This window comes from Balaenoptera borealis (assembly GCF_965194805.1).
Source record: "Balaenoptera borealis genome assembly, chromosome: 20".
Classification (NCBI taxonomy): domain Eukaryota; kingdom Metazoa; phylum Chordata; class Mammalia; order Artiodactyla; family Balaenopteridae; genus Balaenoptera; species Balaenoptera borealis.
This window is the reverse complement of record NC_138879.1, coordinates 16,612,890-16,629,562: the sequence shown is the minus strand read 5'-3', so window position 1 is coordinate 16,629,562 and position 16,673 is coordinate 16,612,890. Positions and strand designations below refer to the sequence as shown.

Sequence of the window (16,673 nt, the reverse complement as noted above, 5' to 3'; positions counted from 1 at the left end):
GGGTCAGGGTGCCAGCGATAAGGAGGGCAAGCCCGAGGGAGGTTTGAGGTCCAGGGTGGACGGACTGGAGGACGGGCCATCTGGAAACCCGCCCAGAACTTTTCCCAGATAGGACATCACCCCAGGAAGACAGGGAAAAAAAGGGGCAGCGGACCTGGGGGCGGAGCACCCAGCCTCTTCTCGACCCAGAGAGCATCCAAGCCTCCCCCCCCAAGGGAGGAGACCCCTCAGACAAGACAAAGGCTCCCCAGCAGGAGGAGGGCCAGAGTGCGCGTGCGCATTGCGGTCAGCGCCGCGGCCCAAGTCGTGGGAGGGAGGCGAGACCCGGGAAGGGAAGCTCAGATAGGAGAGAGCCGAGAGGCGAGGATGGGCCGATCCTTGGAGCTCTCGCGCGCGCCTACTGGTGGCCGGAGGAGAATACGCCCGCGGAGGCCTCACGGCCCGCCCCTCCCCTCGGGAGGCTCGCGCTCCCGCTGCTCGCGCCTGCGCTGCCCGCCGGTTTCAGGAGCGCGCCCTCTTCGCTCGTGCGCGCGCTCGCAGTCTCCACCACCCACCAGCTCAGGCACCAGCAGCAGCGCCGCCGCCGCCGCCCACCTTCTGCCACCGACACCACAGCTACTTTCTCCTCTGCTTCCCTCTACTGTCCTCGCCCTCTGTCGACTATCAGGTAAGTGCGAGGCTCCGACATCTGCCTCCGCGTCCTCCCTCCTGCACCCCCATGCCGCCTCCCCTCGCCTCAGAGATGGGTTTCATGAGGTGGGCATTGGTCGGGGGCAAAGGCGGCGGCCCCTCCTTGCGCCCTCAGCGCTCCGGCGCCTGGATTGGGGCGACTTGGAAAGGGACCCATGCAAGGGATGCACGCTCGCGCGCGCGCGCTCGTGTGTGTGTGTGTGTGTCCTGGGGGGGGGGGTTGTCTACACGACCCGCTTCTCGCGGACCCGTCAGGTGTTGTGCCCACAGGGTGGGGCGCGGATGGCGGTGATCTGGGGGAGGGAGCTGCTATGCACTCTAGAACACCGCCTTTTGCCGCAATGGGCGTATGACTGTGTGTGGGGTGGGGGTGGAGGGGAGTCCGGTGACGACCCCCGAAACCGAACCTGTAATCCAATTTCTCTGCCTCGGTTTGCCATCAGCTCTAAGGAAGGTATTGATCGGGTTCTAGAAAAGATGACTCCCGCCTGCCCCTCCCCGGCAGCGATTCCAGTGGGGCTTTCGCTGCCCTTGGTTTAAGGCGGTGGCCCACCCTCTCCTCGATTTCCTCCTTCAGAAACCCTCAGGGGACATTTGAGGGCTGGGAGTGGAATCGGAGAAATGGGGAGGGGTCCCGGCGCTGTCACTTTAGTCGCCCTTCCCCCTGCGCGCGCCTGGCACCGAGACGCAAGCAGCGCCGTGCCCGAGAGAAGACAGCGCGCGGATCCCAAGGTGGAGTCTCGAAAAGGCAGGGGTCACCTGGCCTTGCGATGTGGAAGGATTCGGCAGCTGCCGATCCCGGCTCGAGGGCGCGCACAGCCGCAGCCCCGCACGGACCCGCTCAAGGGCTGCAGGTGCATTTCGGGGCGGGCCCCATTCTCTGCGCTCCGCGCCGGGCGCCCGGCTTGTGCGCTCCCTGCCGGAGGCGAGGGGCTGGCGCGCAGGGCTCGCCCCTCACTGCGGCAGTGGGTGTGGACCCGGGTGGGCGAGGAGGGGGAGGGTAGGCTTTGCCTCCTCCCACTTCCACCCTTGCTTTTTTCCCCTCCGAACGCGAGGTGCCATCTTTTTGCTGTGTGTCACGTCTCTACAGTACCGTGCCAAGCCGGGTGGCTGGGCTTAGGAGGACAGGGCGGGGACTGTCATTAAAGGGGGGAGCGCAATTAGCGCTGAAATCTTGGCATTTTGCTGCTGCGGTCTTGAGCACCGGGGGCGTTCACCCGGAATCTTCCTCGGGGGCTCGCTGCTTTGTTTGTAGGGCTTACGTGATCTGCGTTGCTAGCACTGGTTTTTGGCTTTTATTCTACAAGGGTGTTTAACCAAGGTTCCCACCCCTCCTCCCGCTTTTTGCCCCTCATTTCCGAGCCCTTTGTTAGCTCTCAGAGCTCGCCGGGGTCGAGGAACTCCAGTTAGCCTCGGGGGCACGCATGGAAAGGGCGTCACCCCGCGCAGCCCCCTCCCAGAGCCGGGCCACGCGCCAGAAAGCATCCGCGGGGCTGAAGGGGTGGGGTTCGAGGTCTCCGCCCGCCTTGCGGGTCGCCGCGAAGGGACGATGCCCCTCCCCACACCCGGAACGTCCCGGGGGCCATGCCCCACCAGCCTGCCCACCAAGGAACACCAGTGACTCCCGGTGGGAGCTCGCAGGCGGGGCCCCGCTTCGCTTCAAGCCCTGTTGCTTCGCCAGGCAGGAGATTGTGAGGAGGGGCCGTGAGGTTTCCTCGGGTGCTGCGGGCCGCACCCATTTTTATCGGGAGGACTGGGATGGGGGGCGCCATGGGGAGGTTGTCATGGAGACCACACGCTCCCCGGGCCCTTGGGGCGTGCCCCGCCCCTTCCCAGCAGAGATGGAGAACCCTGGGACAAACAGGGCCGCCCCTTCTGGATCCTGGAGGACGCTGGAGGGAGACCCGCACCCCAAACCCTGAATCCGTGCCTGTTCCTAATTGGACTCCGGCGGCCGCAGCCACGCAGATAGGCATCTCTCATGTGTTTTTATTATTATAGCTGAATATTATTTTAGAACTGTGCGGGATTTTCACTTAAGATCCCGAGTTCGCCGCCGCCTTGAAACCGGGAGGCGGGGGTGGGGAGGGAGGGCTAGAGAGGCGGGTACGGACCCTGGCGAACAAATCCGAGCCTCGCCCTCCTTCCATTAGCCGGAGCCTGGCCGACTTTCTGGTTAATTCTATCGCTGGAAACTGGTGCGGGGGCGCAGTTCTGAGAGGGATGAGCAATTTAGGGGCCAAATCGTCCTTTCGAGCCGCGCAGATTGATCTGAATATTCGGGAATGACTCGGCGGGGGGTCGAGAGGTTGCCGGGGGCCAAGCCGAACCTTCTCGTGGCTTCAGGATAAGAGCCTCCCTGTAAAGCTGGGCTCGGCACGGGTGGATTGGAGAGGTTCAAGGATCAATTCGAGCATCTTCCCCGCCCCTCCCCCCAATAGAGCTGGACAGGAGATTCTGGTACCCGAGAGAGCGAGGGTCTCAGAGCGGCCCTGGGAACGGGGAGCCCGCGGCCACCCCTGCTCGGGATGGACCGGGGGCAGAGAGGTCATCTCCTGTCGGTTGGGGGAAAAGGAGCGCGGCAGAGGCAAGTGCGTTTAGCTCAGTGCCGGGAACAAAGCGCAGTACGGGCATCCGCGATTTTACTCTCTTTTGAAATGTGTTGGCGGTTTGGTAGGGCTCTCTGGTCGGCAAGGCCGGGGTTGGGGGGCTGTTAACGGAGGAATCCCGGGGGCCGGGGGACGGTCCTTCGTACGCGTATCGGGAAATTCCATCCCTGGCTCTGGACGCGCTTTAACTAAAAGTCTTCCTACCCGGGAACGCGAGAGATGCCCCGTTTGCGCCCACGGTCCGACGCTGAAGCTGGGGCCAGCCGCCGACTCCTGTCCCCGAATCTCCAGCAGGTGGGGGCTGTTTTAAGTCCCGGGAGAGCCCGCTTGGCGTCAGGCGGTCCGGACCCGTAACTCCATGCGCGAGTCTCCGGCTGGTCCGGGTTGGGGTGGATGGTGGGACCTGGGACAGCGACTGCCAGCCTGCTCCTCTGGGTCACCGCGCGCTCAGGCTCAACAGGACAGCTTTGAGTTTTATCTGATCCCCGTCCCTCCAACTGACCGATCCTACGACAGAAAGAGAAATGCCTTTCCTACCATAATTAATTAAGGTATTTTTTTGTGTTTTATGATGTTGCTTATGTTTACCACATAAGAATTGCGTATCCATTCCTCCATCTCCAAACCTTCCCCTAAATAAATTAATAACACGCTTCTCCCAGAGCCCGCTTCAGAGTGACTCTTGAAGCTAATCAATTTCTTGACCAACGTTTGCTTCTGTAACAGGTTGTGTTTACTGCAGTCACCTGGCTTGACTCTTGGCGTTCAGCGTTGGACAGTTTGGGGGAGGTGTTTGTTGGTTATGCTGGTTTTGGATGAATGACAGTCTGTGACTGTCCGACCTCCTCTGCACACGCCCATCTTTGAGTGGTTTCTAATATCAGGCACAGATTCCCCCAACAGGAACAAAAGAAAAGGATTATTCCCACAAATTACAAGAAGAAAACTTAAAATCAGTTTGATTCAAGAAGGGCCAGATTTATTCCAGTTGGGAAAAGAGTCCCTTCTATTGAACATGCCCTTTGACCCACATGCCCTTTGAGAGCTGTGGCAGCCTGGAGATGTGGTAGGATTGGGGTGCCCTTTGTTTAGGCTGAGTTTTCCTTCTGTCCTTTTAACATCGATGCGTGAAGCCCATTTGTGGAAAATTTTAAGAAATTGTTTTATTCTACCTTCCCTCGGCATTTATGTATATAAATGTATGTATATGATTTGGGTGGCTCCACAGCTGTGTACATGAACATATGTTAGTTTTCAACTAGATTGTGCCTTCTATTTAGTTAATTAGTACCTTCCTCCCTCTCACCTTGAAAAAGAATCACTCAAAAACAAATAGAAGCACCTTTAGGGGCTTAGTACAGTGCTAGACATACAATAGGTCTTTGGACCATGCTCATTTAACACATAAATGGATAAAACGGGAAAATGCAGGTTAAAAAAGGTGGTGAAAAGAAAGCAGAATGGGAGGAGGGCTTTATTCAAGGTCATGGCATCGAGAAGTTCTGGGGACAAATCCAGTCCAGTTCGTCCCCTGCTCTGTGTCAAAATGACACCCAAAAGCTGCCTGTGCCCCTTGGTGCACCTCCACGCCCTCCCCTCCCCCACTGCTTCCCTGCCTTCTCCCTTCCTGCTGCTTACGGTCCCACAGCCTGGTCCCCACTGCTCACCTCACCCTCATTGGCCAGCAGAGTGGAAAGGGGAGAGACCACACTCCACCCCCAGGGGGGAGGAAGACCCTGCCCTGCCACCTTTAGCACTGCAGGTGCTCCTCCTGCAGGAGGTCAGAGGGACGGAGGTGGGAAACCCCTTTGCCTCTGCTCCTTCTTCTTCCTCCCACTTTTCATCATCCCACTTAGAGGACCCTCCCCAACCCCTCCACATCCCCAGAAACACCCACCTGCCCGACCATTCCTAACTTGCCAGCCTAGATGCTTCCACTAGTGACTTGGAGCTGGCATGGGAGGGCCACCTCAGCAGGTGAGAGGAAGAGAAGACCCCAGCCTCACCAACTGGGCTACAGCAGGGAGCGGAATCCAATGTTCCAGCTGGGACTCTCAGCTGTTTTCCTGTAAAACAGTGGTTCTCAAGCTCTGGGGCCACTTTAATGTCTAGAGACATTTTTTTTTTTGTTTTCACAACTGGGCAGGGGTGCTACTGGCATCTAGTGGAGAGAGGCCAGGGATGCTGCTAAACATCCTGCAAGGCCCAGGGTGCCTAAATGATCTGGCCCCAAATGTCACTAGTGCCAGGGTTGAGAAGCTCTGCTATAGAAACATTGTTACCCTGGCACCATCATCTTAGTGGCATCTTATGTTCACTGAGTATCTTCTTGGAGGCACTGTTCTAAGTGGTCCCCAGAGATAATCTCATTCAGTCCTCACAACAACCCCTTTAAGTAGCAGTTTGTATTATCTCCGTATTACATATGGGGAAACTGAAGTACAGAGAGGTTTAGTAACTCACTAAAGGTCACACAGCCAGTGAGTGGTGGAGCTGGGTGTCTGACAGGAGCCCCTGCCCCCTTCTCAGCTACACGTGGGCTTAATAGGCCTTTATGGGCTAGCGGGAACCAAAGCGTGATCTATAACATTGACCCAGTGGAATATACTAATTCCAAAACCACTGACTCGCATGTGAACTTTTTTTTTGTAAGAGTCTGTAATTGGAGCACAGCCTAAAGCTCGGAATTTCGGCCTTGACACATGGAACAAGAGATTTTACTCAACCTCTGTGCCTCTGTTTATAAAACAGGGAAGATATCCTGGGGACCTTAAACCTCTTCCCCCAAATCCAGGATTTCAGGACTGCTCTGTAATACAAAGGAGCAGCCAGGTCTGACTGGCTTAAAGAAGCCTGGAAATCAAGATCGGGAGATCATGACATAGACTCAGCTATGGTCAAAATCAAATCACTGAAGTTTTAGGGACATTAGATCTCCATCTTAGGTTCTGCACCTCAGAGGCTGAAGCTTTGGCAACTGCCACTGGGACCCAGCTCGGAGCCTGTGGGTGTGAGAGGAGTTGGGCGGGCATAGGAAGGACCTCAAGCCAGAATCTCAGTCTCCCTTGGCAAAGGTGGGCCTGGGAGCTTTTCTCACTTCCTGGGGCCCGGGCTCTGCAGTAAATATTCCATTATACTGTGGTGTAGAGGGACAGCCTGGAATCCTCCATCCACAGGACTCACTGCCTCTCCACCCAGCTACGATTCTGCTGCTTCCCACGAGCGCCTGTGTGGGCTATCGGACACACACCACACACACCGGACTCACTTCTGTTCCCTTGCCAAAGGGGTTGCTGTCCAAGACCTCTTTCCCTGCCTCAGGTGCCATGCTCCTGCCGTCTCTGCCAGGTTCCTTCCTTGCACAGATGGCCCCCACCTGAGTGTGGGGAGGGAGCTTGAGGCCAGCTCGGGGTGGTTTTTGAGCTTTGGGAGTTCTTTGATTAGGAAACATTCTGTAGGTGTAGGAATCGGCTTCCACAAAATGCCAGCTTAAATGAGCTCCAGGTGGATTATCTGAAATTGTGTTTTCTTTGTCGATATGTCTGTGCTTGCCCCGATCAGGGAGACTAAGAATTAACCCCCAAGAAATGCATTTTGTGCCTCAGCTATTCAAGGAAAGTTTGTGAATGCCTGGAGGGCAGATGCTGGTTTTCCCTGGACGGGTTCCCCAGTGCAGGGCAGTGTCCTGCATGTAGACACAGTAGGTTTGGCCTAATGGTTAAGGCCGGGGCCTCGGATCAGAACTCCTGGGTGCAAATCCCAGCTCCCCTACTCACTGAAGGGCCTAAGCTGTGTTGTTTAGCCTCTTGGAGAGTTTTTTTATTGTTTGTAACTTGGGGTACCTATCTCACAGTTGCTGTGGGGTTAAAATGGGGTAGTGCTTAGCCCAGGGCTCAGCACATAATAATTGCTCATTAAATGGCTTCCTGGACAGCAGCCTGTGAGCAGACCCTTGTGATTGGATGAATGTGCAAACTACTGACCTTGGCAATCAATGGAATTAGTTGGAACGGATACATTGTACACTGAGTAGGGATCAAGATAGAAGTAGGCAGTTCTTCCTGGAAGCAGGCACTGTTGTCTTGGTGGTAGTGGAGCCCCCGAAAATCACACACACCCATGTTTAAATGCACACAACAGGACTCTTGCCACAGGCAAGCAGAGTGACTTGTCATTTGTTGTCCCTGCTTCTGCCCTCTTCCTTCCTGAAATCTGCTGCGTGCCAGGAATAGCCTGTGTACTGTCCACGCCAGCCTGAGCTGAACCACCCTCCCTCCCATCAGCTTGGGACTGGTGACCTGGCTTAGCAGGTGGGTTCCGAGATCTTACTAGTTTACTGATTGAATAAAAAGTGAGCACTGATGAGATTGAGAAAGTAGCAGAACTAATGGAAGACAATGGAGGAGAGATTCTACAAATGAAATAATGAAGCAGTGCTGAACTTGGTAAACTCAGAAGTAGGCTTCGTGGTGGCAGCTGAGAGTCAAGAAGAAAAAATGTTAAATCAAACTCAACATGCTCTGAATCCAGGGAACGCCAAGCATTCGATAACCATAGTTATATCTGAATTAATAAATCCGGTTTAAGAAGCTTTCTTATCCATGGAGTGAATACTGAGAGTCATAATACATGTTTCTTTAAAAAAGTCATTAGGGGCTTCCCTGGTGGCACAGTGGTTGAGAGTCTGCCTGCCAATGCAGGGAACATGGGTTCGAGCCCTGGTCTGGGAAGATCCCACATGCCGCGGAGCGGTTGGGCCCGTGAGCCACAACTACTGAGCCTGCGCGTCCGGAGCTTGTGCTCCGCAACAGGAGAGGCCGCGACAGTGAGAGGCCCGCACACCGCGATGAAGAGTGGCCCCCGCTTGCCGCAACTAGAGAAAGCCCTCGCACAGGAACGAAGACCCAACACAGCCATAAATAAATAAATAAATAAATTTTTAAAAAAAGTCATTAAATCAGAAAATCAAAGGGACTTCCCTGGTGGTCCAGCGGTTAAGAATCCACTTTCCAATGCAGGGGACGCAGGTTCAATCCCTGGTTGGGGAACTAAGATCCCACATGCCGCAGGGCAACTGAGCCCATGCGCCACAACTACAGAACCCACATGCTGGAGCCCGTGCTCCACAACTGGAGAGAAACCCACCTGCTGCAACTAAGACCCAACGCAGCCAAAAATAAATAAATAAATGAAATATTTAAAAAAAGAAAGTCATAAAAAATGATACATATATATTTTAAACATTTAAATTAACCAGATAGTTGTGCATTTATTCCTCCATCTTTTGCTGTAGGGCCCAGGCCTTCTTTTGGTGTTTGGATCAGCTGGTTGGAATTCCTTGTCTTTTTGGCCTAAGCAACACCCATAATGCATTGTCTAGGACTTCCAGCTGGTTGGAACAAGGGCTTACACTGTGTATAATCTGAATGCAGAGTCTCTCTAGAGTTTTACTATTTTTTTTGCAGTCTTTAACATCCTATTTGACGGTTAAAAATTTACTCACCTATATGAAGTCTCTCCAAGTATTCAACTTGATTTTCTTAGAGTCAGTGAATGATTTTCAGAATTCATCTTACATTTAACACTTGAATGTCATCAGCTTGCACTGCATTTAAGTTGTGTGACTATTGTAACAAATATGATGGACCTAGAAGGTTGGCGGTGGTAGGAGGAGGCCCTGGCTGTGGACATCAGGCCTTGTGGACCGAGCCTTGAATATTTACACTCCTTCATTTCTGCTTCTTACGTGGTGTCAGGCAGGAGAGGGCCTGCTGTGGAGACTTTCGTGTTAACTAAATGGCGGGCATCATCTTCCCCGCATCTCTTGCCTGTCTTCCAGGACTAGCGTGGCACTTGGAATTCATTCACATAGAATCCCAAAAAAAGGGGGCATTGCAAAATTCTCCCCATAAAACTCAACATAAATTTAAATTCTCTTTACCATGTTAACTCCCCTTAGTGAAGGAGTTTTAGATCAAGATCCAACAATTAAAAAGCCATTTTTAAATCAGCAAGTTAGAATTAAATCTGAAGCCATTGATAATGATGTTTCATTCATGGGCCTCCCTTTGGTCCTGTCTGCTTGACTGCTAAATCAGGCATCAAAGAGAAGAGGGACATCAATTATCTCTGGTCCCAGCTGCTGGTTTTCCTTCCAGCCTATCGCCCAGTTTTCTGGTTTCCCGGGAAGGCTGGGTGATGTTGTCTTGGGACCTAAGCTTGTAGTTCTACAGAAAACCTCAGGAGGCACTTTCATCCTTGTGTCCTCCTCTTCAGGACATTAAGGATATTAGAAGACCCCTGGGTCCATAATCGCCTGTGATGTGATCCACAGCCTAATGCCAAGAAGGAAGTGGCAGAAAGGACCAATTCATGGAATCCTAGAACTGTGCCCCTCACCCAGGATAAAGGACAGCCCTTCCTCCAGAAGTAGAACCAGAATTCTAAATTATGCGTCAACAGAATTGTCCTGGATCAAATCCAGTTCTGCCATTGATTTACAGATCATTTCAGAGGTGCTTATTTTCAGTTGTTCTTGATTGGACAGTGATACCAAACCACTGTCTTACCTCATTCCCTCTCCCATCATCTCAAAAAGAGGCTTATTGGGGACTTCCCTGGTGGCGCAGTGGTTAAGAATCCGCCTGCCAATGCAGGGGACATGGGTTCAAGTCCTGGTCCAGGAAGATCCCACATGCCGTGGAGCAACTAAGCCCGTGCGCTACAACTACTGAGCCTGCGCTCTAGAGCCCGCGAGCCACAACTACTGAGCCCGCGTGCCACGACTACTGAAGCCCGCGTGCCTAGAGCCCTTGCTCCGCAACAAGAGAAGCCACTGCAATGAAAAGCCCACGCATCACAACGAAGAGTACCCCCTGCTCGCTGCAACCAGAGAAAGCCCACGCGCAGCAATGAAGACCCAATGCAGCCAAAAATAAATAAATTTAAATTAAAAAAAAAAAAGAGGCTTATTGGATAATTAATAATCTAAAGGCTTAAAGACTCCCCTAGTGGTCCAGTGGTTAAGACTCCGCACTTCCAGTGTAGGGGGCACGCGTTTGATCCCTGGTCGGGGAAGTTCTGCATGCCATGTGGCACAACCAAAAAAAAAAAAAAAAACTCTTAGAAGAAAATGCAGGATAAAAGCTTCAAAACATTACATTCGGCAGTGATTTCTTAAATATGATACCAAAGGCACAGGAAACAAAAGAAAACATAGACAAATTGGAGCTCATGAAAATTTTAAAAATTAAAAAATAAATAAAAAATAAAGGCTTAAGTGCCCAAAAGAAGGTTACAATTTACAGAGTCTCTTTGGTTTAATATTTAAATGTGAATATTCACTACCTTATTTGTTTTATGTCTGGGCTTTTTATATTGGGTTTGCTGAAAACTGGAACAGCTTTCAACTTTGGTATTGGTAATGCATCAGAATTTAAATCAATGTATGTTGATAAACCAAGCAAAAGTTCTACATACAAATAAAATAGTTGTACGTAACCTGCTACTTTGGGGCAAGGTAATAATCGTTTGGTTATTGGTATTACTAAGTAATAATGGTTTGATTCATATGAAACCTGTCCCTTTCAAAGTTGCCACTTGCCAAGAATCACCAGGAATAGCTGTTAGGGGATAACTGTTTGGAAGAGTCGCTAACTCTTCTGCCGTCCATTTTCTGCCTTGTCTTTTTCCTAGGAACAGGGGAATTCTACACTGTCCCCACCCCATGGCACAGCAATTCAGCTTCTGCCTCTGCTGTCGCCATGAGGCTGGCTTAGAAACGAAGGATTTTGCAGAACATCCCTAAACCCGCTTGAATAAAGGACTGATCATTCAGAGACGCACCTGAACCTTCTTTAAACCTGTTTAATCTTTTCACCTGGGTTAATCTCGTGGGGATAATGTGCCTCCTGGGGTGTCTCTCCACTGGATGCATTTCTTCCCTCTTTAGTTCTGAAGTCCCTCCTTTCTTAGCAGCGCAGTGAGTGATGGCTGCACTCTGTTCCCTGCAGAGTATTAATACAGACTGAATACATTGAAATAAATCCCTTTCAGTGTCACTAACATGCTATAAATAATTATGAACCAATGTTTGATGTCTCATGGGAAATGCAGGAAAAAAATTTTTTTAACCGACAGGATTCATGTTATAAGTTGACAATCTGGGCCAAGTGAAAATCTTTTTAAAACATCTCCTGATCTGAACAATAAATCTTGCCAGCAAGACTGAATTCCAGAAGTTAGCCATCCTCTTATTTTGTGGGGCCTCAGTTATCACTCACTGCTTGGGCTTACCCAGCCCTGAATTTAATTGCAATCTTCCTGTTTATCTACCAGTTGTGGCAATAATTAAGATTTCCTGGAATTTCCTTGAGGACCAGTGGTTAGGACTCCAAGCTTTCACTGCCAAGGGCCCAGGTTCAATCACTGGTTGGAGAACTAAGATCCCACAAGCCGTGAGGTTCGGCCAAAAAAAAAGATTTCCTGAACCTTCATTTTTCCATCTGTAAAATGGGGATTATTCAATCTTCCTTCTCAAAATGGACAATAATGTGGTCTTTCTTCTCACCGGGTAATCACAGAACTGAAATGAAACAATCTAGGAGAATTCCTTTGGGCTTTTCAGAAGACAAGTGCGACAGGGGTGGGGGATACCTCCTGGGAGCCACAGTCATGCACCTGATCTGAAGTCTCTCTTGGGCTGAGCCTGGAATAGTATAACCGCTGCTGCTACCTCTCTCCTTTAGCGCCGGCCAGACGGTGCATACTGCTTCCCAGGAGTGCGCACCCAGTCAGCTGGGCCTGAGCCCTGGATGGATAGACAGATGGCCGCAGCCAGCCTGTACTGGTCTTATCTGCCCCTTCTTTGGAGGGGAAGCCGATAGCCAGGTGCAGGACGGTGGGTGGGGTGCCTTTAGTATGACCTCAGATGATATCCCTTCCTGCCAGTGGGACTTCCTTGGCTCATGCTGTGACCCTCAGAGGGAATTAATTTCCTGGGAGCCTTTCTGTTTTCTCAGGGGGTTTCAGTTTCCTCCTAATCAAACAGGGACTTGGTGCAGAATCTCATATTCTAATTATGCCCAGGGGCAGCCTCTTCCTGCCACTGTGTTTAGCACATGCCGGGAATCGATTAGGTCAAGAGCGATTAAAGTCTGGAGTTGACTTTGATGGTATAATATTCTTTTTTTTTTTTAATTTTTTTCTTTTTTTAAAAAAAATTTTTATTTATTTATTTATTTATTTATTTATTTATTTATTTATGGCTGTGTTGAGTCTTCGTTTCTGTGCGAGGGCTTTCTCTAGTTGCGGCAAGCGGGGGCCGCTCTTCATCGCGGTGCGCGGGCCTCTCACTATCGCGGCCTCTCTTGTTGCGGAGCACAGGCTCCAGACGCGCAGGCTCAGTAATTGTGGCTCTCGGGCCCAGCTGCTCCGCGGCATGTGGGATCTTCCCAGACCAGGGCTCGAGCCCGTGTCCCCTGCATTGGCAGGCAGATTCTCAACCACTTCACCACCAGGGAAGCCCCGGTATAATATTCTGATGGCTGTTTGGCAGCAAGAGGCATAGTGAAGGCTCATTCATTGAATACTTGCACTTGGAATTTGAATTGAGCTGGAGCTGGGCTGCAGTCTATTTGCCTTTGCCCTGGGATTGGAGGGTTTCTCATGCAAGTGGACAGTGGGAAGTATTTCAGGGGCTGTGTGTCACCCCGCCCTGACAACAGCCCAGCAGTTCTACTGAGTGGCTGGCCTTGAGCATCAGTCCTGGGTACCTGGTGTCCCCACATCATCAACCTTTGTTTACCCTGCTCTCCCCAAAGCTGTCCTTGTTATGCCATGGTCCTGTCCGCTTTGGTCATTGGAACCTGCCATCCTCAAGTCCCCACATGGCAAACCTTGGAGTCTTACACTCTTCTCCCCACCCCCCACCCCCATATCCTGGAACAGACTTAACCATCATTTTCTTCCTCCCAGATGTCACCTGGACCTGCCCCTCCCTTTCCAGTGCTTCCTCACCAGCGCTAAAAGGAATGTAGGTCTTATCACTTCACCGTCGGATCATTGTGGAAACAATAATGGATTGTTCCCAAGTTCGGTTCCGAAATTGACATCCAATCCATTTTGCAGACCATTGCCAAACTCTTCTTCCCAGAGTAGCCCTGTCCTCTGCCCTGCCCCATCCAAGCATGAGCCCAAGATTGCCTTTTCTGTCCCTTGCTAAGTCACGTCCCACCTCTCGCTGCCTGCCTAAGTCCGCATGCCTCGGCCTGGCCTCCCTGTCTAGTCCTACAGGTCCGGTCCCACCGCTGGCCAGCCTGCCTCTTGGCTCCTTCATAAACATCATGTTCTTTCTGCCCCAGCTCATCCATGGTACCTTTGCTGAGAATGTCCCCTCTTCCTTCCCCTCTCCTGACCTTCCCTAATCTCTATCTCCTCTGAAAGCCTTCTCCAGCTACTGCACTCAACAAGATCCATAGATCTACACGTTTCATCTCTCAGCAGTCATCAGCACTGCAGTGGTTAACGCTTAATTGTTTTACCTCTTGCCTTTCTGTGTGTGCCCGTCTCATCTTCCTGCAGGTTGTATGCTCTCTGAGGGCAAGGCTTGTGTCTTGTGTGGCTTTCCTGCTCCCCTGGGTGTCTTGCCCAGTCACAGAGCTGAGCACGTACATAGCTCAAAATAATTACTCTTGAATCATGAAGCTGGATACTAATAAATCAAACAGGCTGATGTCAAATGAGTTTTACCCTTTTAAATAAAGTACATTCTCCACCTCCTAGTACATGGTTCTATTGTTCTGTATACTTAAAATAACAAAAGTCACATTTCCTTTAATATAGTCTATAATTGTTGCTTTGCCTTACTTCAGACCAACTTAACTGTTACTCCATATTAGTTCTGCTATATGAAGATGCTGATAATAATGGTAGTAACAGGTTGCTTTTATTTTCCTAAAAACATTGCTGCATTTAACCCTCACTCCCCTAGAGATTTCACAGCTGGGGAGGGAGCCAGATGGTGCCTCAGTCCAGGACCTTGTCTTGCTGCCTCCATGCCCTCAGAGCCCCCCCCTGTGGTTCCACCCTTCATGCCAACGGACATGTCTTTAGTGCTAATGACCGGAGAAGCCCGTGCCCTCCGGCCTCGGTGATCGGGTCATATGTAACATGAGCCCGGAGAAAATATTTTAAACTGAAAGCTAGTCTCTAAACTGGGCTGCTGCTTCATGTCACCGGTGACGGCAGAACCAAATTTAGTGTCGTGGGCAGTTCTACACTTACCAAATAGTGAAGCTCATTTTTCTGCCAGCATGAAAAATGTTCACACCTGCCGCACTTCCATGGAGGGGTACATGGGATCAAAAGGCTGAAAAATGTGGCCCCAGAGGAGCCCTGGGGTGTAGACTCAGGGAAGATGACATTCAGGTTCCCAGGCAGTGTCTGCAGGGAGAAATTTAATTCAACGTGGGTGGTTTCCCTGGGCGGCCAAAGCAAGTCCCTGGCTGTTAGGAAAATGGGTTACAGTGGGAGGGGAGGGAGGGAGGGAGGGTGGGAGCCAAACCTGCAGCACCAAGCCCCCTGGGTACTGCCCCATCCCCCTTACTCAGCAGTCCACTTTATATCCCGCAGGTCTACACCACTGCAGTTCACGCTCTAGGACCAGGAAAAGTGACGGGGATTAGGGAAGGGAGGGACAGACAGCCATGAGGTTGAGGTTGCACATACTGCATTTCTTAAAGCCACAACCTCACCAGCCACTTTGATGGTGTTGAAATACACTTCCCATAGCCACCCTTCCCTCTAACTAAAAGAAGAGTCTGGTCTCAGTTCTGTTCTTGCCTCCTACTTTCTCCCTCAAATTAAAAAAAAAAAAAAAATCACCGGCTATAAAGCCAAGATACCACCTGTGACATCCTGCCCTAGTTTCTGATCTGTTGGGTTTTTTGTTTTTTGTATTTTTTTGGCGGGGACGGGCACAGGGATCGTTTCAGTCTATAAATTGTCTTCAGGGTGAGTAGTAAGTGTTTCTTCAAGAAAATTCTTAAAAGCACCGCAAACAGAAAGCTGGAGTACCTGGTGGTACTTGGCGCTGGGCACAGACCTGGTTAGCTACGTGGTTCCGGGCGGGAGCTGAGGGGTGTGGGCCCCTCTGCGCACAGACCTGGATGCAAAGTTAGGAGGGGAAGAGATAAATTGGGAGATTGAGATTGACATATACACACTGCTATGTATAAAACAGGTAACCAACAAGAACCTACTGTATAGCACAGGGAACTATACTCAATATCTTGTAATAACCTATAACGGAAAAGAATCTGAAAAAGAATAGATATATATGATATGTATGTATATGAATAACTGAATCACTTTGCTGTACATTGCTTCCCCCCCCCCACCCCGCACCCAACAGGGACAAAGAAAAATTTTTTTTTAAATTTATTTTATTGAAGTATAGTTGATTTATAATGTTGTGTTAATTTCTGCTGTACAGCAAAGTGATTTAGTTATACATGTATACACATTCTTTTTCATATTCTTTTCCATTATGGTTTATCACAGGATATTGAATATAGTTCCCTGTGCTATACAGTAGGACCTTGTTGTTTATCCATTCTATATATAATCGTTTACAACTGCTAATCCCAAACTCCCAATCCATCCCTCCCCCACCCCCAGAAAAAGTTTTTGATATTCTTTTTAATAGGGTAGAGACCTGGAATTGCAGTTTGAGGACTTGTGCATTATGATGAATAGATGAACAGATTGCTTCTTCCTCTTATAAAATTCTATTCAGCATAAGAAGTGTTTGGGGGATGGGCATAATTTGTGCCCCAGTGTGCTCCTGCACCCGGTAATGGGGAGCAGAGGCAGCCGCAGGTGAAGGGAGAAATCACCGAGTCTGTGCAGCCCAAGGTGGAGTCTGTGACGGCGGGGCTGTGGCCAGAGGACCTGCCTCGCCGTCACCCATGTTTCCAGGGATCCGGAAAACATGGAAGAAGGAAACAGCTCCATCACATTAAGGCAGCCCTGGCTAAGTAACACATCTTGTAATACAAGTTATTTTTTCCCATAACTAAAGGCTAAAAATGGTTGCTCGAATTTGAAGATAATTAGTAAATTAATTGGGTTTCTCTCTATACTACTGATTAAAATTTTCTGCTTTCACGTTACTAGGGCCCAGTATTTTGTGTTTAATTTCCACAAATTGATTCCATTTTGTCTGATTCCACTTTGTCTGATTCCATTTTTTTTTCTTTTTAATAAATTTGTTTATTTTATTTATTTTATTTTTGGCTGCATTGGGTCTTTGTTGCTGCACGCAGGCTTTCTCTGGTTGTGGCGAGCGGGGGCTTCTCTTCGTTGCGGTGCACG

General features: G+C 50.3%; 1 protein-coding gene across 23 annotated transcripts in view; it reads left to right on the top strand.

The window, feature by feature from the left end:
• Positions 1 to 351: 351 nt before the first annotated feature.
• The window catches only part of MAPT (microtubule associated protein tau), a 108,024-nt gene continuing 91,702 nt past the window's right edge, over positions 352 to 16,673 (top strand). For 14 of the 23 annotated variants that reach the window (XM_082373781.1, XM_082373776.1, XM_082373792.1 and 11 more), the window contains exon 1: positions 530 to 667. Coding sequence is in view for 9 of the 23 variants with exons in the window: in XM_082373780.1 (XP_082229906.1) it covers positions 367 to 667 (301 nt within the window). In the remaining 14 variants the exon portion in view is untranslated. Of the gene's footprint in view, positions 668 to 16,673 lie in introns of all 23 variants that reach the window. The other 9 variants (XM_082373780.1, XM_082373777.1, XM_082373795.1 and 6 more) reach the window with 1 other exon arrangement.